The 22,862-nt window shown below is 38.9% G+C and overlaps 1 protein-coding gene across 1 annotated transcript in view; it reads left to right on the top strand.

Annotated features, from left to right (window-relative positions):
• The window catches only part of PDGFC (platelet derived growth factor C), a 132,799-nt gene extending 125,959 nt beyond the window's left edge, over positions 1-6,840 (top strand). Inside the window, exons 5-6 of the mRNA XM_075709301.1 lie at positions 5,775-5,992; positions 6,675-6,840. Coding sequence (XP_075565416.1) covers positions 5,775-5,992; positions 6,675-6,791 — 335 coding nt within the window. The 3' untranslated portion in view covers positions 6,792-6,840. The remainder of the gene's footprint in view (positions 1-5,774; positions 5,993-6,674) is intronic.
• The last annotated feature ends 16,022 nt before the right edge of the window (positions 6,841-22,862 follow it).

Raw genomic sequence — 22,862 nt, 5'->3', positions numbered from 1 at the left:
AATATGTTAGAAATACAGCAGACATCATTGTTGTTAGCTATTCTCACCATTATATTATCTGAAAAAGGACAATAACTAAACTCAAAACTTAAAGGAATTTAGCAGGATAAAGTAACAAAGGAGAAAAAAAAATAGAAGCAGACAGGGTAGTTTTTTGTAGGGAACCTGGGAGATCTTTATTTCCACAAAGTAGCAGGGCATCTGGGCTGGGTGACAAAATCAAACTTTGTGGTTTTCTTTTTTTTATGGAAGGCAAAAACTTTATTTTTTTGTTTGGGGAAGGTAATTTCTTACACTTACTGTATCATGTGAATAATTTGTTTATTTCCTTAGAATTGGTCCAGTCTCTACACCATATGAATTGTGAGCAATTAGCTAAATGTTTCTCTTCCATGATACCTCATGAAATCCCTGTGTCCATGTCTGGTTTGATCATGCAGTTGTCAGCTGAATCAGATGTAGATTATGTATTTCAAGACTTGTGGAGATATTTCTTGTTCAGCAAGTAATTTTCTTCCATCTACATTTGACATCATGAATTTTCTACCACATATCGTCCAAATGCTGCCCACTATTTCATGTTTATGGAGTCCATGTGGATGGATAGCATGCAGGCAACACCTCCTTCCTTGCCCACCATACAGCATGAAAATGAAAACACCTGAACATTACTGAATAGACTCCTCTGTTGACAAATGTAAACTAGATTAGCATCTGATTAGCAGGAAAGAAGTAAAACCTTTCATAACTCAAATTTAAGTTTTTGACAGCTAATTCTTGGCTCAGAGCCTAAAAATCAACCCTTCGACCCTACCTGTATTGCTACAGCTATGCACACAGCAACTAAATCAAGAGTCAAAGAGGAGGAAATTTCTTTAAAAGCTTTCAGCAAAGGACCATGCCTTTCAGATAGTCATTTAACACTTTCCTAATTAAAGAGATTCAGTATTTGCCAAATGTATGCTATAAGCATACAGTAAGTGGGAGAAAAACAAAATGTAATTTATGAAACCTTACATAAACTAAAATGCAGGTGTTGGATAACATCTATATAGACAAAAGCAACTCCCTGCAAGACATATCTTAGAAAGAAGCTATCAGAGTAAATCTTTTAAAGACTTCTAATTAGATGCTGAAATAGATTTTTCCACTGAATAAACATATCACGGTATTGCCACATTTATCTTTAGGAGACCACCCTCAGACTACATTACTGAGTGTGTAATGTAATAGCCTGAGGCAGAAAATATGTCCAGTTGAGATGACATAGTATCAACTATTAGGTCTATTCAATAGATAGAGAAAGAAAACCTCTTTTTTTTTTTCTTTTTTTTTCTTTTTTTCTTTTTTCTTTTTTCTTTTTTCTTTTTTCTTTTTTCTTTTTTCTTTTTTCTTTTTTCTTTTTTCTTTTTTCTTTTTTCTTTTTTCTTTTTTCTTTTTTCTTTTTTCTTTTTTCTTTTTTCTTTTTTCTTTTTTCTTTTTTCTTTTTTCTTTTTTCTTTTTTCTTTTTTCTTTTTTCTTTTTTTCTTTTTTCTTTTTTTCTTTTTTTCTTTTTTCTTTTTTTCTTTTTTTCTTTTTTCTTTTTTTCTTTTTTTCTTTTTTTCTTTTTTTCTTCTTTTATTTTCCTTCTTTTTTTAGTGTTATTCCTTCTAGTAGTATGTTTGCTGTATTTAAAAACCTTTTTAAGAAATGTTTGGGAGAAGTGCATGCCCTGAAATGTTTGGGTTTTTCAAACTCTTTGATTCTATAATTAGATCAGTTTTATTTTTGCAATATTTCAGTGTAAAAACTAAATTAGTGTCCTACTTTCGTAGACAAACATGTTTACATCTAGATTAAATGAAAATGTAATTAAAAGTATATGTTACTTTATGTAGAGAAGAGTATTATCCTCTACTCCTACTTAATAATTCATATGAAAAAGACTATATTTAGACAACCTAAATTCCACAGAAATTCTGTGTCTGATGTTTTTTCTGGATAAAATGCTTCCAAAAACTTCTAGCCAGGAAAGAAAAAACACCAAGTTCAGGGGCTTTGATGTCTAAATATAGTCCTAAATTCTTTTATAATATTAAACATACTTAAAAATAAAATATATTTTGCTGTGAAAAAAAAATGATCCCATCGCCTCCCACAGAAATCTATGCATAATCATTAGACCATATTCTGAAATCTGCTTAGAAGAAGAGTCATGATCCAACCATAGTCCTTAGTAGATATGTTTCTCATATAGCTATGTGACCTTCTTTTTTTTTTTTTTACTCTTCATTTGGGGTTTCGTAACAACCCTATCCTATTGTAGGAGCCAGTATGAAACTTACACTCCCAGGAACATCTCCAAGGTACTTAGGAATGAAAACCATCCTACTGCTATCTGTGCCCACACACAAGCACCTCAACCAGAATTTAATTTGTTTCATTGACTTTGAGAGCAGCATCCAGCTGGAAAAATGTTTTGGGAAAGAGGGTTCTCTGTGGTACTCGATACACATCCCAGAAGATGCCAGATGGTTGCATTGCCAATTGCAGAACACAGTTACTTTCAGGCTCGTGTGAACACGGATTACTTCAGTTGTACGTGCCAGTGAAGGCACAATTTTGAAATAGACTTTACTGTAGACCTACCTGCATCTACATATTTTTCTCTCTTTTTTTTTTTCCTTCTCCCCTTATTTTTATTTTAGTGTTTCCCATTCATGTGCTACTGCAGTCTTCCATTCCTCCTGAGCTAGTGCTAGACAAAAGACCTTTGGCTGGGGTGTCAAATATGATACACGAGTGGAAGCCAAGTTGAAGGGGTGTTTAAATGTTCATATTATAACAGGTACTGTAACTCAGTGCACTTGGGAAATCCACATAACCTTTTATTGTGGTTAAGTAAACACTTTTAAGGGAATATATACATTCTCTCATCTAACTTCGTGCCCACAGTGTGTTAAAATAAATTTTGGACAGACAGATACTCTTTGAAAAAATAACAGCTTCATTCACACACTTCAAAGAAGTGATTATATAAGCACTAGATAAATTTGCCACAGACCTTTTAATGAAATTGAATTACATAAGGTACGGCAAGGGTTCACTGTGAGGCATAATAGCAGTATACCTTAGTACATTGTAAAGCATGGAAACCAAACATGAGATTTTTCATCTCTCCTGAAGCCCGTTGTAACAGTAAGGCACACTGAAATCTATCTGCCAAGAGGTGATTGTGTGTTGTCCCACAGAACCTTTTTAAAATTTGGATCTGCAGGTCTGAGGGGTTCAGTTCAAATTCAAATTCATTCTAATTTTGTGACAAAATGTGTAATACACTTGCTGCTCATTTTTGTGCATTGCCCTTTCCTCTGTGTTATAACTACAGCTAGTATCAGGAAATGGATGCATTCCTCAACTGCTGGCAGTAGGCAGGAGGTAATGGAGAAGCACAACACCACACAGGCATCTCTCTCCTGCTGGTTGGTGGGCTTGGTGGAAGAGGCATCTGTGCCCATCTCCCATTTTCAATTTCTCATGGTGAAGGGCTGCGCAGCAATTGTGTTAGGATGCATAAGCTTAGCTTCATGAAATTTGCTGTACCAAGCATGTCAGCCTCTGTAGAAATCTACCAGTAGAAAGTATTAGTAGAACTAGCATTTCTCTCATTCTTCTTTAAGCATTTTATCCTCATTCAGACAGTTCACTTATATGTTTGAAAAGGTAGCAGGAGAAAGAAGTACTCCATTCCTGTCCACAGTCCTTGATTAATGGAGGTAGACATGTCCACCCTCTAAATGACTCAGCCTAGAGCTATTAGCTGATCAGAAGAGCTTAAATCATTTCTAATTTCTCACAGTGAATCTCTCCCCTGGAAGTTTTGTCTCTCTTCTCCTCTGCTGCCTTCTCAGCTTTCTCCAAGGAATGCTCTTGCAGTGTGGGAGGCAGGCTAGCGTCCTATCAGTAACTTTATTGGAGTTATTACACACTCCTTGCTTTTAAAAATCAGATTGTTTATTTAGGAGCCTATGTTAGCCTGATAGTGATGGAATGAAGTGCCCCAGCTTGGCATTCACTGTAAGTGCAAGCAGAGAAAAGGCTTCAGTGTGTTTAACTGACCTTTCACAACAATAAACCCTTACTTATGGATGCCAGTATACAGATGTGGTCTGCAAAAGAAATGTTTGAAGAAACATGGAATCAAATTGCTGCCCAAAGATCTGCTCCTGGGACAGTACTAGTGAGCATTTCTACTAGCAAAATGCAGCTTCTAAATTCTTTTTATTTCTTATGTGTTTAAATAGAATTGAGAGGCATTATCTTGCTTTGATAGGCTGAAGTTCTCCTTGGTGACCTCTAGAGGCTCTTTACATAGTTAGTAGAGGGGGGAAAAAAAAAAAGTATTCTCTAGAGGGTGATTCAGATCAGGAACATATTTTAGCTTTATTTTATATCTTTTTATTTACGAACTGCTAGCAATAACTATAAAGTATTTCTCAAGTAATATTAATGCACTGGGATATTTTTTCCCCTAGTTTCTTCTTGATTTAGCTCAAAAACAGTGGGTTTAAAACTCTTTGCTGCTTTGTTCAAGACCTCTATTTCAGTCATCTCAGTAGCCATATTATCATAGGGTTTTCTTTTTTTTTTTTTTTTTTTTTTTTTTTTTTTTTTTTTTTTTTACTGGATAGAGTACCCCTGTGAATTAAACATTACTTCTGTTCCTTAATGGTGGTAGGTTTGGAGAGAAACAGTACAGACAAAAGATCCCAGGGGGTCATGACTATTATAGTCTGGCTTTTCTGAAATAAATGAAATTGCATTGCTTTTCACCAAAGTAAAAAAATGTTCAGTCTTAACTGCCTCTTTCAAGGCCTTTCATGGCTATGCAGCTAAGGTGAACCTAAAGGAGCTTGCCCTGTTTCAGTTCTTTTCATGAGCTTGCTGTTCAACCATTGGCATAGTCAAACAGTGTGATACAGTGGAGCCAGTTTATAGGGAAACTGGTGCCAAATGTTAATATCTTCAACCTGCACTTCAAGTTAGGTGCTTACAAGGAGGAGCTGTATTTTATTTAAGACACATCAAGTGAAAATGAAACCTAGAGAAGCAACAGAAATTCATATATATGCTGCTATGAAGGAGGAAGGGAAAAATGGAGTCTACTAATAGTTATATAGATACACATACTTGTGCACTTGTTTGTTGTCTGTACAGTATTCACTGACAATGACATAACTTCCTGAAGTTCTTAGTCCATAGAAGTGAGTTCTTAGATATAAATGGTTTGATTCTTTCTCATACTGACATTGCCCTTGCAAAGAAGCAATAACTGAAATTTTAGCAGGGAAGAAGTTTTAATGCTTTATGCAAATGAATTAAAAATGTGTTTGGAGGTTTGCAGGATTCTTAATTTTCTGTGTATGCTTCTCCAATCCAAAATTAATATAGAATAGCAACACTAGAGCTCAGAGTATGACTGTGAACAAAGGGAACTCCATTAGGGTTGATTTGATAGCATATTTATTGGAACACAGTAGCCAAACTTGCTTTGTTTCATTTGAACCAACTCTGCCAGAGTTATAAAATAATTGGTGAGTATTCCTATGCAAAGATCATTCCACTTAGGTTTCATGGTATCCATATAACTGCAGTATTATACTTGTGTGCTGAACCTGTACCACCTGCACAAAAATTCACTTTCCTCAAGGATTCTGCACTGCTGAAGCTGATTTACCACCAATGAAGTTAGATTACGAATCAGTAAAGCACCAGTTCGTTTGTCTTTTTTGCAGTGGTCGATCTCAACCTCCTAAAGGAGGAGGTGCGGCTGTATAGCTGTACTCCTCGCAACTTCTCCGTGTCACTGAGGGAGGAGCTGAAGAGAACTGACACCATCTTCTGGCCATTGTGTCTTCTGGTTAAACGTTGTGGTGGAAACTGTGCTTGTTGTCATCAGAGTTGCAATGAGTGCCAATGTGTACCAACAAAAGTCACCAAAAAATACCATGAGGTACACACCTTTTTTTACATTTGCGTGTTTGGAAATACTGAAAGCCAATTAAGGAATTTATTTTTACTATAGGAATGCACCAATATTAATATTTTAAAATTTTATGTATTACACTTATAGTATTTTTTTTTTTACCATTTTACTGAGGTGTTACATAAAAAAAGTAATATCTTTCTTGTTAAAATATTTTTCTGTGGAACTATGAAGTCATTCCTGAGGTATTTGTTTACTGGTGCAGTTCAGACACATCACAACCACACCTCCTTGTTCAGCTTTCTCTAGTGGTAGATGTGAACTTTATGAAGGGACAGGTATCTGTCCACTTCCATTGTTATAAATCTATAGCTAAAATTATTTATTACAGAATTATCTACAAATTCCATTGGGTTAACTATACTATTAGCCCTTACATAAAATTAAGTAGAAATATGGAACTGCAAGTCTTCTTTGGTAAAAGCAAGTATCTGTTCAACATGTTTTAATCAATTTTGCAAAGGGCTTCAGGTAAAAGCAAAAATAGTAATTAGTGGGTGGAATAAATGAAGAAATTCGGCCAAGGAAAGCCTATTTCTTTTAATAGGCTTCCTGTCATCTAGTGTGTTTCCAGTGCAATCTAGCTCATAGTCTAGGTGTGTGATGCAACACTTGCTATTTTCTTGATGCTTGTCTTCTTTTCCTTCAGGTTCTTCAGCTGAAGCCAAGGATTGGTGTCCGGGGATTGCATAAATCATTGACAGATGTACCCTTGGAACACCATGAGGAGTGTGACTGTGTGTGCAGAGGGAATACTGAAGGATAAACATGATTTAATCGTGCTGTTTTCTTTCAAAGCACATTCAATCAATGGCTGATTCTATTATGGGGCTTGTGCATTATCTCCTTCTGTAATCTCAGTTGTTTGCTTTGGGGATCTTCCATCTTCAAGATTTACAGTGAGCTCTAAAAAGAGGAGAAGCGAAACTGGGATTATATGTTGTGTGACAGCTCTGTTTGGAGGCCCAGTGAAAGGATGGGAGAAAGGCATCAATGAGGGATTTAAAATATATGTATTGTTTTTGTCCCCCACAATTTCTTGACAATACATGGATTTATAATTTAGGAGTAAAAATAAAGTTAGAAGGCTCACATCATGGAGACTTGATCCTGCTGGCTGTCTCATTTCTACAGCTCCAGTACATCTGGCCTCTGGTTGAAAACACCTGAAATATTTCTTTCTGTGTTCAACTACTCCTATGTACTCTAAATCGAAGCGTTCTCTGTTGTATAAACTTGGGTTAAAACAGACTATCTTGTTCCGAATTAAACTTAATTTGCCTAATGCTGGTAGGAAGGACTGGATTTTTCCATATGCTCTAGTAAAGCTCCTGCCTTTTAGAAAGAAGACTGGACAATAACGTGAGCTAAGGAAGCAAACATTGAAAAGAACAGCGCCTTTATTCTTACTACTATGGCTGATGATTTTTTGTTTGTTTGTTATTTTTTATCGTGTACATTTTTATACTCTCCTTTTGACAATATAACTATTTGCTTTTCTAAACTTGTTAAATATATCTATTTTTACCAAAGGTATTTAATATTCTTTTTTATTACAACCTAGATCAACTATTTTTTAGTTTTGTGAGACTTTGAAGCCAGATTTATACAGTTGGAGGAACAGACATGTGGTTACAATGGGAAAGGAGAATGATCTCTTTGCAGTTTGTTGCTACACAGTGATAAAATACAGTTTTTTACCTGGATGCACAGTAATAACAGAGATGTGTGGATGAAGCTCTAAGCTTGCTAGCTCCATGACACTGAAAATATGAGAGACAGACGTTATTGTAAGTGGTTTCAGAAGCTGACTTTAAAAACTCCCTCTCTCCATTCTGGCCTTTGTTCCGGTAGAAAAGAAATGAGCATAGATAGATGCATTCTGGATTGTTTAACTCTTTAATTTCTTTAAAGTAGGGTGATCTACAATGTAAGAAAAGAAGCCCAATGGCTTGCAGCCTTCATGATGCATCATTGTCATGGGAAGGCAGCCTTGCTAATGTTGAAGTGTATGGTTTTTCCGTTGACGGTTATAGCTGTTTAAGTACTGTTCACTCACAGGATCGTAACACTCTTCAGTACAGTTTGATGAGCTATGGTTTTGTTCTTCTGTATGTTATATTCTTTAACCAATACACTTATCCCACCCTATGCAAATTGAAAAGGAAACAGTAAAGTATTTTGCTTGTAAAATGCTTTAACATTATGCCTAGTTTATTTTTTTGACTATTGGATTTGCAGATTGTAATGAATCACCAAATAAAGTAATAATGCTAATTTTGGGAGAATAAATGTTTCCGTGTGGTTGCATATTTGTATCTGTTCAATATACAATAATAGGAAAAGTTAAAGAGGGTGATTTTCTACTTACCATTTTGAAAGTCAGTTATGCAAACAGAAGTCTTCTGTTACCAGGACTTCCACTTGCTTTATTATTTCTGCTTTACTGTAAATCCACAAAAAGAAAAAGGGAAAAGAAGGAATGTGATGCTATTTGTATAAACATTCAAAATGTTCAAGACTGTGTGGATGTGAAGCCATCAAATTGAAATAACATCTTCTGTTATTGTTTCCATCATGAAAATGAGTTCTGATGAAAATGTGGAGGTTTTTCCAAGTTGGTATAACTTTCTGATATCATTTCTGGAATGATCTCAGGTGGCTTCTGATTCTGTCTTAGCCGGTCTGTTTTGCCACACCCTCAACCTCCTACTGAATAAGAAAAATATCTGGTTTGAATGTGGCATATAATTATCCAGTCTGAACATTAACCTTGTATCAGAATGCAGAATTATGGTCACACAAGAAACCTGGTTTACTTGAATTTTGAGTCTTTGACCAGAATAAAGAATGTTTTGCAGGGGTGTTGGGGATTTTTTGCATTAATATTGTCCTTTTTTGTATGATTTAAAGAGCTTTTGAAAAGCAAGTTGAGATAAAACCAGAAATCATAGCCTCTGGTGTCATAATTCAGCAGAAGTATTGAAAAATGTAATTCTGTTACAGAAATTTCTGCCATAGGAAATGCAGGAGGTCTCATCCTTTCTGTAGACTTGTCAGTGGAAGAAGGCAAAACATGCATTGTGGGGTAGGTATTTGGTGGCAGCAGAAGAGTGGGGAGTTTCTGGAACCATATAGGGTACGGAGGGTAATGTTTTCCAAAAGTCACAAGTATTTCTTCTATTGCCGCCCTCTGGCTTTGGCTCACTTTCTTCCTTGCCAATTTCTTGCACCTTCCCAATTGCTTGCTATAGACCTGCATTTGAACTCCTTATCCCTCTGCTCTTTACAACCCCCTTCACAGTGCTGTCTCTCTCACCGTACCTCCTGTTTGCCATCCTCTTGCCGAGCATTGTTAAGCTCTTTCCCTCCTCCTTGGCTCTGTGCTGAAGCTGTGTCTTCTCGCTACCACTGCCCAGACTTTGTTTTTCAGCCTCCCCTCAGATGTTCACGGGATTTAGCACTCCACCTCTTCCCTAGCTTCAAGAACGTGGATGGGATCAGTTGTTTTAAAGGATGGGCTTTGGGAAAGATACCAGCCAAGCGAAGCAATGAAGGGTGCAGTGTCCCTGCTTTGTGCTACGTCCTCTGTCCTGCTGGGTAGACCAGCTGCCCACCGGCAGTGGATAACTACTGCTGGCGGTCTGAGGGGACGCACTCATACTGCGTCCTGCCTGGCTGTGGTAGGCCTGCTCTAGAGATCCTGCCGAGTTCGCTGTGGTCTTTGCATCCAGAAGGGTCTTAAAATGTTTTGAAGATGTCCTTCTGACAGCGCAGGGGAGCTGCTGTCGCAACAGTAAATCACTTTGGTGACCTCCTCTTGGCGTGAAAGGGAGAGGTGAGATAAAATATGAGGGACAAGGTGAAGACAGGTGGGGGGCTGTGGGTGGGCCGGGCCGGGCCAGGCCAGGGCCGCTGAGGGGAGATACAGCAGAAAAAGGCAAGAAACAGCGCTGATGACCACAGTCTCCTAATTTGCTGAAGCTTCTCATTTCCTGACAGCTCCCCGACAGTGAGGCCTGTAGCTCCCTGACACCTTCCTCCCTTGGAAGGTTTTGTCAGCCCCAGGTGCCAGGCTGTGCTCAGCGGGCGGCGTGGGGATGGTGCCAACCGGCGGAAAGGATGAAATGAGGACACGCATGGCTCTGGGCTTAATTGGGATGCCTTGAACATTGCTGGTATTTGGTCTTAAATTTTGAAAAATAGGCTTGATACAAAATTTCAGAATTGCAGGTAAGAAATGTACTAATTACGGCAGGTACAGTTTTAGCATAATGGGATTATTTCACACTGTACTTACAGAAACAATTGCCTAGCTCCACCTCTCCTAATTTGCTTAAAATTCCCCCATTGAGAGGTTTTAGTTTCTCCCTCTGAAGATTTTTTTACCCAAAGATGAAATTTTTCAGTCAGGTGTTTCTGAGGCACGTTAACTTCTTGTGGCCTTGAGGTGAGCCGAGGTTGTTAAACCCACAGTTACACACAGCATTCAGGAAATGCTCCTCTGAGGATTTTGTTTCATTATTATTATTATTTATGTTCTGTTGTTTCTAAAAAAAAATGTGTGGTAAAAACTAACTGAAGGGATTAATCATGAATTACTAAGCAGCAAATAATGGTGCCTTTCACAGTTACAGGCTATCACAGCTCAATGCCACGGATACCGTATGTGTAGAAAAAGATTGACAAAAGCAGGTAGAAAGCCTATGATTTTCAATGTGGAATAGAAGTTGTAAGCTTTGATCTTTCGTCTTTGTGGAGATTTTTTAAAATTGTTGCTGTCTATTTTAAGCCATGAGTTATTGAACTGTATTAATGTAAGCATTAATGTTTGGGAATAAAGAGGGAAATGACTGTTTCCAATGGGGCTAAGCAGTGGAAACAACTGAGTGGAATAAAGTAGCTCCTGTAAACAGACAAAATCCAAATAGCGTAGGCCGCATTTTGTTGTTTTTATCGTATTCCCTATAAATGGCTTCAGCTAAACGTAATTATTCCCCCCAGAGGAATAGGTGGGGAGCTGCCGACCGATGGTGAGCCTTGTTTTTATGGATTCTGTAGATATTCACATTCCTGGAACGCTCCTGTCAGCCGTGGCTGGCATGGGAGTGATGTGGAGCAGCACCAAAACTTTAGTCACCAAGGGCGTTAACTGCAGATCCATTGGCTATTAAACTCTTTTAAGTTTCCTTGCTCTTTGTCTGCCCAGATGCACAGGCTCACAGCTCCTTTTCAGAAGAGGAGAAAAAAAAAATTGTGGATGATACAACAGAGTGTGTGGAGGGGAAAGACAGACAGAAGCACAAAGATACCTTATTTAGTAGCTACTGCATCAGATAATGTAAGCTGTTACCCAGTTTTCTTTCTAATGGAGGGCTGTGTTGAAACTCTTATAAATTCACAATTCAGATACTAGCTGCTTAATAGTCTCATTTTGACTGCACCAAACTCTGGAAATAAAAATTGGAAACATTTATTTTCTGTTTGACTTCTGAAGATACAGTAGTAGTGCTACCATTAAAAGCTCTCTCAAAACCTCATGCAGAGATGCTAAAAGATTCATTAGTACAAGATTCTCATTCAAGCCAAGTGCTGAAGCTAAGTAGTTTCTGATGCTGCTTGTGATATGATATGATATATAAATTAGTTTGAGTAAATTTGCTCTTCATATTGTTTTTTGCATGGCACTCTTTATGAGACAACTTCCCTTTCAAACTCCTTTCATGCATCTTTTAAAGCCAGGGACAGTGCTTTTGTTTGTTTGTCTGCCGAAGTCACTGAGTAAAAATATGGCTATTTTTTTCAGCATAAATTGGAGAAAATTTTTCTGAGAAGACACTTTGCCTATTGCCTCACTGGAACTCCCCTTGATTGTTCAAAGAAAAATAAGTTTACAGCTCAGTCATGGGAGAAAGAGGACAGCTTTTTTAAAAGTGTGATTCAGAGCACGTAAGCTAGACTCCTGCTCTGAATAATGCTCTGTGTCAGTCTTCATTGAGCACATCTGTCTTCATCTGGTATAGACTCAAAGCCTGGCCCTCCCAGTTGAGGCAGCTCTGTTAGAGGCATGAGGTTAATCAATGGGAATACCCCATTTACAGGCCTGTTTTCTGAATAAAACATCTCTTTCTCAAAGAAGAATCACAAGAAGTTCTGCAGCCTGGAATGGTTTTCCATACAGCTGATTTGGTAAGCTTTTACTTCACCTAGTGAAGTAAAGACAGAAGTGCCAGTTCAACTCAAGCCCATTCTGCCTTCCTCAGATTCTGCAGCACTGAAGGCAGATCCAAGCCAGTCTGGTTCCTGTGCCTCTCCTATTCAGACTGAGTGACAAACCACTTCTCTCAGTAAACTTGCTTTTCTTTCACTATGCAGAATCCCGGTAAGTTAACAAGGCTAGCAAGAAAACATTTTTAGCTGTCTCACTTTGTCCTGCTTCAGTCATGTCCGTGGGGTATGCTTTGGGATCTCAGAGAGCACCTACATGAAGCTCGTTTAAGAGAGAAGGCCAGTGAAGGCCATGATGTTTAGGGTTCTGTTTTGAAGAACACATAGTGATCAGTACAATTAGCAACCTTATGAATTGAAAGATAGTAAAATTAACTGCCTCACTTTGTTTAAAATGTTTCATTTAGAGACTGACAGAAAGAAAATTATGTTTGAGCTTTGATTTCATTCTTTTCAAGTTTTTCACAATTTCAGAAGAGGGGCTGCTTTTCACCCTCGCTAATTGATTTTTATTTCGTATCCTTTTGTCATAAGTTATTTCCCTCAAAAACAGTAAAACAAACACATAACTCTCCATGTCCTCAGGTGTTAAAAGGCTGGACCCCCCGATTCTTTCAGCCTTCAGGGTGACATCTCTTTTATTGTGACTAATATACTCTTCAGTGAGGAAAAGTAGGTGACCTGTCTACCATATAGCATCTTTATGCTTGCATGGCTCCTTAAAGATGCTAAGCAGACTTTTGATATAGCTACAATGAGGAGGCACTAGACAGAAATTGGCTTTTTGGGGGGCTTCATGTTATTGTGAAGAGTCATAGCAGGCTTTGTATTGCTGAAGAGCATATGGAATTCAAATGCACCAAATTCTACTGTCTTTCTCCAGAAAGGAAAAGCCCCATGTGCAAAGCCTCAAAAATAAATCTGTTTACATGTGACCCACTTAGTTACTTTTCATGTCTCGTGTTGAAGATAAGTGTTGAAAGACAATGTATATCGGAGCTATAAGAAAGTTTTTTCATCCAGAGGCTTAAGCAACTAGAGTGCTGATTTATTCAGTAAACCATAACAACAGTCTCATTCCCTGTTATGTTGCATAGTTAAATCTCGGAACTTAAGCAGAGATTGCTGATATAGGCAGAAACAATCACATCTTGGTTGTGGGGGTAGGGGCATCATTTCTTGACTGTTTTATGGCATCTGGGTCTTTGGGGAGTGGTCTGAGAGATATGATCTGCATGTGGTCCTTGGCTATAGGCTGGCTGCCACTTAGAAAACTGGTTGTCGATTATGGAGAATTAGGAGTCTGTGAATAAGAAAACAAACGAAAGGTCTGTGCTGCTTTCATGAGCTACTCATCTAGTTCAGCGTTCTTGTCTCTATTCATGGTCATGGTCAATCTTTATGAAAGGGTACAAGTACATTATGCTTTCCAAATTCCAGAAATCAGTAGTGTGGGACTCCTTTAGCCAGAGTTTGAATTACAGGCCTTAACATCCTCATAAGCAGCTGTAAAACACAGCACATTTAAATAAATGAATATGTCTTCTGTATGAAGTGATCAGAAAGAGTTGAAATTCAGCCCAGGTCCTGCCTAACAGAGAGATGGTTATCCTAAGTGTCACAAGCTTGGTTTCCTTTGCCACACCTGAGCTTAATGTGTTCAAAAGGGGCAGATATGCTACTTCACTACCAAAAAGGCAGGCGACAAGATGTACAGATGATTTACACAGGAGAAGCAACACACTTTTTGCATGCACTATGAAGTGTTCAATAAAAGCAGTAGTGTCATACAGACTATTTGCTTGCTGGAAGGGTAAAAAAAAAGTTACTAATTGTTCCTTTACAAAGCATTGTTAATGTGCTATATATGCTTTCTTTCTATATGTTTCATTATCCCTAAGGGATTGGTCAGGTTGGACAATCTTTTCTCATACATTTGGCATACTCTCCTTTTCTTTCATCAGTTTTAGATAAATTAAATTTTCAGCATTTTTTTGTAGCTGTTTCTGTTTTTACTTCGGTAACAATCATTCAAGAAGTATTAAAGGCAAACTTTAAAGTGTAGCTATCTCTAAACAGAGTTAAGTTGTTAACACCTCAAATAAAAGAGACAAAATTACAGCCTAAACCACAATGGGAATCTGCGGCTGTGAGGAATTCCTTTCAGTCACCTTGGCAATTTTACATTTCCAGTAGTTTAGCAGTGTGGTACGTTCATGCCAAAGTAATATAGCTCTTTTTCTGCTGTAAAAATAAGGATCTATTCCATACAGTTTGTGAAACTAAGCTAGACAGCTACATTAGAGAAGCTGATGAAGTGTTGCCTGGATGAGCAGGCAGTGAGGTGGATTGAAAACTGAGTGAACGGTCAGGCCCAGGGGGTGGTGGTCAGTGGAACAAAGTCGAGTTGAAGACCAGCAACTAGCAGTGTACCCCCAGTGTCAATAGTGGGTCTAATCCTATTCAACATCTTCGTTAGTGATCTGGATGTTGGGACAGAGTGAGTGCACCCTCAGCAAGTCTGCAGATGACGCAAAACTGGGAGGAGTGGCTGATACACCAGCGGGTTGTACTGCTATCCAGAGGAAACTTGACAGGCCGGAAAAATGGGCTGACAGGGACCTCAAGAAGTTCAACAAGGTGAAGTGCAAAGTCCTGCATCTGGAGCGGAGCAACCCTACGCACCAGTACGTGCTGGGGGCCACCCAGCTGGAAAGCAGCTTTGAAGAAAAGGACATGGGGATCCTGGTGGGCATGAAGCTAATATGAGCCAGCAATGTGTGCCTGTGGCAAAGAAGGCTAATGGTGTCCTGGGCTGCATTAGGAGGAACGTTGCCAGCAGGTCAAGGGAGGTGAGCCTTTCTCTCTAACTCAGCACTGGTGAGGCCACGCCTGGAGTGCTGTGTCCAGTTGTGGGCTCCCCCATACAACAGAGACATGGACATACTGGAGAGAGCACAGCAAAAGGCCACTAAGTTGATTAAGGGACTGGAGAATCTCTTGTTATGAGGAAGGGCTGAGAGAGATGGGACTGTTAAGCCTGGAGAAGAGAAGGCTCAGGGGGGATCTCAATGTGTACAAAGACCTGAAAGGAGGTTGCAAAGAGGATGGAACTAGTCTCTTTTCAGTGGTGCCCAGTGACAGGACCAGAGGCAATGGGCACAAACTGAAAAGTAGGATCTTCCCTCTCAATGTAAGGAAACATTTTCTTACTGTGACGGTGACTGAGCACTGGAATAGGCTATCCAGACAGATTGTGGAGTCTCCCTCCTTGCAGATATTCAAAAGCTGTCTGGACATGGCCCTGGACAACTGGCTCTAGGTGGCCCAGCTTGAGCGGGGAGGTTGGACCAGGTGATTTCCAGAGGTGCCTTCCAACCTCAGCCATTCTATGATTAGCATACATTCAATTTCTACCAACATTAAATCTACATCTTAACACTGCGGTATTCAAATCATCATAGAACTAAGAATTAATAAGCACAGAGTCAAGTATTTCCTTATGCCATAAAGGATATACCTAAGTGTTGAATTGCCTCATAGTGTTTATGATCTGATAGATGACAAATTCTTTTACTTCAGTTTCTCCCAGAATAGGCTTCTAAGGGTTCATATCTGCTCTGTTAATCATTCCTTTCAAGTTAAAAACTGAAGATAAGGATGTGAAATAATCATGTTATATGATAGTAAAAAGCCTATATCTAGGCCAATATCCTGTGTGAAATCACACCTTTATTTTTCAAGTAAGATCAAGTTTCTTGTATAGGTGATAGCCTTTGAACTCTTACCTAATTAGCTTACCTAATAGTCCTTCTGCATTTCAGTTTTGCTTTACACAGCACATAAGAACGTAGCCATTTTCCTCTCAAGCTTGTTAACGGTACTTTGCCCTGACAAAAAGTACCTCATAAGTGCAAATAGAGACCGGGAGTTGCTAGTCATTTAGGAAATGACATCAGAGCAACTTTATGGCATGTTGTCCATAGAGGCAGCAATGCCAGAACGGTGCCACACAGGACGATGATAACCACCAGCTCACAGGTAGGCCAGAATGTAAATACCCACAGGATGCAGGGTTGGGGACCAATACCCCTGGGAGTCAACTGTGGAAAGGATCCACTTCTTCAAAGACTGACTTGTCTTTGTTATTCTTTGTGAGAGAATATGTAAAGGCAAATGACATCATCCTAGTCTCTTCATGGAAAAAAAGGAATGAAGAGCTAGTTAAACTATCCTGACACTTAAAAATTCTTTTTGCCCCATGGGAATGTGAAACAACAAATAAGAGTATTTATTTTAAGCAGTGCTGCAGTTCCCCTTACCCATGCTCCAGGGTGGCATTTAAATCAGTAAGAGCTGCATTCTTTCCAGTGTAAATGCAGTGAACAAGATCCTCTACATAAATAATTTACTCTATAAGGTACCTACATTAACATATCACTGCTATACTAACAACACTCAATCATGTCAAACCACTTTGTGTGGTGAGGTAAAATCGTTGCCTTAAATATGGTAGCTTAGTTTTCAGCTATTTTAAGCAGTCTTAAAGGATTTTAGAATTTTGGCTGCCCTCATAGTCTCCTTGAAGGTCACTCTGAGTGATGGTTGCAGTGAAAAATTTCTTCTCTGTGACCTGTGGGACAGTTTTAAGCAGTGAGGTCATGAAAGTACTTGTATTTAAATGCAAGAGAAGAGGCCAGGCACAGATTTATTTTTAAGTTTCAGGAAAATGGCTAGAGAAATCATTCCCAATTGGCAGAAAGGGGACTCCCATTCCTCAACTAGGATTATTTTGTCTCTTAAAACTTAAATTTCTTTCCCTCTCATAGGAAAATGTAAGAAGATTAAAATAAGGATCCTATAAGCTAATATTCAGCTTTATTTGCTTTTCTGCAATACAAGCAGTGAATCTGGACTGCCTGAGCCTATGCATTTTCTCCCTGCCTTCAAGCTATGCTAATGGGCCCCAGAAAGTAGAAACACTCAGTCTTTTTAGATGTTTCAGATCAGCGTCAGTGTAGTTAAGCAATAGAATTAGTAAGCAGAGAAGAGCAGTTAGTCCATGCAAATACAAAAGCTCAGGATGTCTACAGATGAAAAAGGAAAGAGCCAAAGGAACCTTTTTTACGAACACAAATTTAAGGTAAACGCCTAGCACCTCTTGGGAGCCAGTGGGCTGTAGGGTCTGGCTTGATTACTGTCTTTGAAAACCATCCCTTTAAACAAAAGGAAAACGAAGGCAGGTACATATCTTTGAAAAGGGACCCCGGTGCGGGAAGACTGAAGAAACTGAGTGCAAGGTGAAAGGTGGTGTTTACAGAGGAAGATAGCCATGTTTGGGGACTGATGCCGTTCATTGTTTGAGGAGCTCTGAAGGGCTAGGGTGTGTCTCTCAACTGCAGTCAGATGAGCTGAGTTTTTACACTGCTCTGAGTCTGCCTAGCAGTGTAAGATGCTAAAAACCAGCATGGCAGAGACCTGCCTGTTAATGGGCACCTTGACTCTGGCAGGCTGAAGAAGGCTTACCTGTGCCTATGTAAAAGTCTTCACTTAAGGCCACTAAGGCAGGAGCACTCTTGACTGACCTGACTGGCTTTGCCCAGGTATGCCCTCAGGGACAGAGAGGATCTTGGCAGAGAATGCACTGTGCTGTGAGAGATCTGCCATGCATTCCCACTTGGGTACCAAATGCACCATCTTGCGTGATGTTTTTTTGGATGTGTTGTGAGGTGTGGCTTCTCTCAGGCTGTAGAAGAAAACCCAGCTCCCATTGTTCTCTCCTGTTGTCATTACTTTGTCAAGTCATAAAAGAAGTAGAAGGTTATGTCAGAATATTTTCCTGTCCTTTTCTTCTTGTCATTGTGTGTTTTACTGTCTTTGCCATCCTGCCATCAGAAAGAGTACATCATTGGTCTGAGCTGCAGTTACTAGCGCTAGGCCTCAGCTGTAATGGTGGCTCCAGATAGTGCATTTCATTTTGCATCAATGTCAGCTACAAGTGCAGCCGGGGTCTGCTGTAGCTCAGTTGATGGATATTAATTTGTCCACTGGTAATTTGTTCAGTTGCCAAAACCTGATTATTTTCAAAGACAGCATACAGAGAGTGCAGGAGGAAGAGTGAGCAATGCAGAGACTGCCTGTCAACCACTACCCGCTTTTGGCAATTGCAAGCACGGATATAGAGGGACTGAACTCTTGAAGGGGGGCTTTGGTGGGACTAAGCTGTGGTGTGCTTCTTGTAGCAGGAGAAATGTTCAGAGATCTGTCAGGAAGACAACCACTTTTGGAGTTGAATGGCAAAGTTTGTAGCTCAGAGCCATCAGTCAGTGACTTTGGACCGTGGAGAAAAAGTGTGGAGGGGAAGGCTGCAGCCTGGAAGTGCCGCCCTCATCCGTGATGCAATGGATGGTTACTTCCATCTTAAAGAAATGCAGTAGTGGGAGTTACTACCAACTGGATACTTGAAAATACTTAATTTTGTCATGTCATGCAAGCTTCTGACTCTGGGATTATATAGTGAGATTATAGACAAAAATTATTGTTTGATTTTTGGTTGCTGCACCTGACTTTTGACCAAGTAAATAGAAAAGCGAACTTTTCTATAGTTATAGCAACATTGTTTGATCCATGGGTTTTATCACTGATACTGTTATGGAGGAGGAGGTAGGGAGCATTCGTGATGTCTGCAGGCATAAAGCTTTCACAGCCTCTGAGCAGAAACATTTTGTCCTGTGCAAGCAGATTTACTTTGGAGGGGGCAAGCTGTATTTCTCGGATGCCTGGCCAACGTATTGTTTCCTTGGCTTGGAAAGCTGTATCCTGGGTACCTGAACTGTGGCAAATAAAAATGAACAGCTTTTGTAGCAGATTCAAGTTGACTGTGGGATGTGCATTTAATAGATTAAAAGAAGACATGCGTTGTGTTTAAATTCAATGAACCAAATACTCCAACTGTTCCTGTTTCACCTTGTGTTTTGCCTATTATCTGCAAAGCATAGAGGAAAACATTGCAAGGTAGAGCGGGGATTTGGAAAGGCTGCCTGCTGTTTTCTGAAAAGTCATTCAAGAGTGTAATGACAAGAGCTGGTTGTGTTTGCACGTGGCTGAGGAAGACTTCAAGAGACTGAGAATTTGCTTAAAAGATACAATATGCATAAAAACTTAGGATCAGGCCTGTGGTCTACTGTGACTTGAGAAACTGTCCAATATTTAGTTTTAAACAAAAGAATGTTTAAATATATTGGCTATTTCCTAATTGTTGTAGCATGTCTTCTTCAGCTCCAGTCTCTTACTATTTAATTCAGCAAATCCTAAACCTCTGCAGCTGGAGTGAGCTGCTGCAATTGCCATTTATGTGACTTGAGTACTTTGAGTTTGAAGTCTAGCAAGTGGGAAATTAATTTTTAAAAGACCTAGCTTGGGTACCTCTCTTAGCAATCTTCTCCCACTGTGCAATCAAGAATATCTTTACTTTGAAAGTTTAATCTTCTGTTTTGTGTGTTAAGTTCCTTGGTGTTCCTTTAGCTTATCGTGCTTGATTTCATTTTTACTGTGGGTGTAGTATTTTCAGTAATCAGAGGCATTATATTTAATCTTCTACTGTTTTAAACTTTTTCTTTTTACTGGAGCTCCAGCGAAGTTGTTTACCAGAGGTACATACTGTGAAGTACAGTTCCTGAGCTTTCCAAGGGTGAAATAAGTTGCTTCACATGGGAAGAACAGGAAAATAATGTGATGAATTCATTCTGCAAGACATCTTTAAAATTATTTTTTTATTCACTGCATAATATTCAGCTTTTCACCTAAAGTTGGAAAACTTTTTTACATTTTTATTAATTTTTTTTTTGTTTTGCCTATACCTTTGTCCTTTTAGAAGACACTAAAAGAGAACTTAAGACCGTTTCCAAGTATGTTGGTGGTCAGTTTAGTTGTATCAGCCATATGAATATGGATTCATTCACCCAATAGCAAACACAAACACATCCTCTTTACTCCTGGGTAGGCACAAAGGCACATTGGGGAACCACTGAGGGAAGGGCTGTGTGTTGCATGGTGCTGCCTGACCCATGCATCTCTTCCCCTCTGGTGCATGACACTACTGAAGCAAAGAGGAATTTTAGTGCTGTTACCGCGTGCCCCTTCAGTCTGGGAGAGTTGGGCTGGAGACCACTTGTCTCATTTTTAATGTTTTTGCTGTCCCTTTATATTGACATTTTCCCTAATGTTCAGATATCCAGATCATCTTATTTTCTTCTACTTTTAAGTGGATGGGATCCCATCAAATATTCTGTCAGCTGCTCAGTATGGTCTTCTATGGATGCGTCTGCGCAGTGTTTAGAGCGGGAGGGCACTTCTGGAGCAGGAATGCATGTAAACACCTAAGCATACAAATTGTGTACAGCAGATCACACTGTTTACATCATGCTACGCCTGTATAGCTCCTTCACAAATGTATGTGAACAAAAGATGGAAGACTACCATTATAAATATTTGTTTCAAAGAGCTCCTTTTAAAGGAGCTAGCATGAAAAAGGGAGAATTGTCCAAATTAATACTGAACTTTTCTTAATGTACTCTCTGTCAAGGTTGCAGTTAGATTATTATGAGCTCCAAGTGATTTTAAAATCAAATTTTCTTGGATGATAGAGGCATATTCTAAACTAAAATGCGTGCATATTTTGTATCTTGTGATATTCCAGAAACACCTTTAATGAACTGACAGATAAATAGATTACATAGAAATGAATTTCCCTTTCAGTTTATATGGGAAACTTCTCCTTTTTTTCAGACTAGAACACTAAAGATTTCACGCATTACAAGAAAATGGGGAAACTGAGACTGAGATTCTGAATTACAGATTCTGTGCTATTATAAGCAAAGACTATGCTTCCAGGTTAAACATAATAACATAATCTCCTCCTCCTCTTCCTTCAAGTTGGTAACCTATCGGACGGGAAATCAGCGTTATGCTCCTGGCACTGCCACTGATGCCTGATGTAATGCCGAGCAAGTCACTTTCCCTTTCTTAATTTACCCTGTTGTATGTAGGTGATGGTACCTTCTTGTTACAAGGCAGTTTGAATTCTGAATATGGAACACAAAATACAATTTTAAATACAGCTTTATTTGTTATAAAATGGTTTGGAATAATACCATGTAAATGAACCAAGGGGTATACAGAATGACAAAGAAATGGAATTGCGGAAGTTTTTGGTGTGTAACCGCATTGCCACTTAAGGGGAGAACTAAGGTTGGAAAGGATCTCCAAGATCATCAGTCCAACCATCAATCCAACACCACCATGCCTGCTAAATCATATCCCGAAATGCCACGTCTACCTGTTTTTTAAACACCCCCAGTGAAGGTGACTCCACCACCTCTCTGGGCAGCCTGTTCCAATGCTTGACCACTTCTTCAGTAAAGAAATTTCTCCTGATATCCAGTCTAAACTTCCCCTGATGCATGCGTAAGTGCTGTCTTGTATCCTAAGATCCTAAGAATCAGCCTTACCAACATTCTACATAAGCAAATATATCGGGAATATTCACTGTTAGAGCAGACTAGGTTTTTACCTAAATTTATGTATGTATGCAAATTCATAAATTAGTATGACTGTGGTTCACCCAGGTAATTATTCCACAAAGCACTGGGGTAATGCATACAGCATTCATAGTGTTAAAGCTTCTGCTTTCTCACAGTAACCCAGACATGCACTAAAACAGAAATGTGATACTTCATTGTTTTAGTTGGGGGTTTTTTAACACATCTTCATTACTGCACCTTCTTTCCCAAATCAGCAGGACCAGCGTTGTGCTATTTAAAGATTACAATGAATTCCACAACTTGTGTTTTTGCTTGTGTCTCTGCTGCTTCAGAGACAACATAGCCCAGCAAAGATTGGGTTTTACAGCATATATTACCTGAAAAGCCAGGACTTCAGGAATAATTGTTCTTTCAGTGGTTGTGTCTTCCTTGCAGTTGTTTCTTGCCACCTGTAGCTGGAAGGATAATAAGGAAATCATTTTACTGTCTATGGATTATTTGGACATATGAGGGTTAACTGGATTGAAATGAGTTGTTTTTCTCATCTGGTCATTGTTCATAATCCTGAAAGAAGCCAGGTCAGATGTCTTTCCTCCACTTTACCACATCTTTAATATATAGAATCCCTGCTCATTATTTCACCGGCAGCTCTTTTAATTTTTGGCTGAATTTACTAATGGTAGTTATTTCTGTTTTTAAGGACTGATTCTGAACTAACTAGGAGAATTTTATACTTCTTAGTCTTCTTTATAGACATGACAAATGATTCTTTCAAACCTAAAAAATATTATAATATCTAAATGCTTTTCTGAATATCTTTTTTGTCTTCCTCACTTCTCATATTGCAAGAAATCCCGATTTATACTCCTTTTGGCAGCTACAAATGTAAAAACTTATCAGTAAGGATATAACATTTGAGGCTGATCATCTAGATCGGTATAATTCAAAAAAGGCCTAAAACTACACTGAGTTTAAATGTAACATGAAATTAGTAATGTAACTCCAGATTGGCACTGGCTTTTTGAAAATCTCTGGGGTCTAGTACTGATGTTTCAAAATGAAAATTG

Source organism: Pelecanus crispus, chromosome 4 (assembly GCF_030463565.1).
Source record: "Pelecanus crispus isolate bPelCri1 chromosome 4, bPelCri1.pri, whole genome shotgun sequence".
NCBI lineage: Eukaryota > Metazoa > Chordata > Aves > Pelecaniformes > Pelecanidae > Pelecanus > Pelecanus crispus.
The sequence above is the reverse complement of the archived record's forward strand: the minus strand, read 5'-3'. Positions and strand labels throughout refer to the sequence as shown.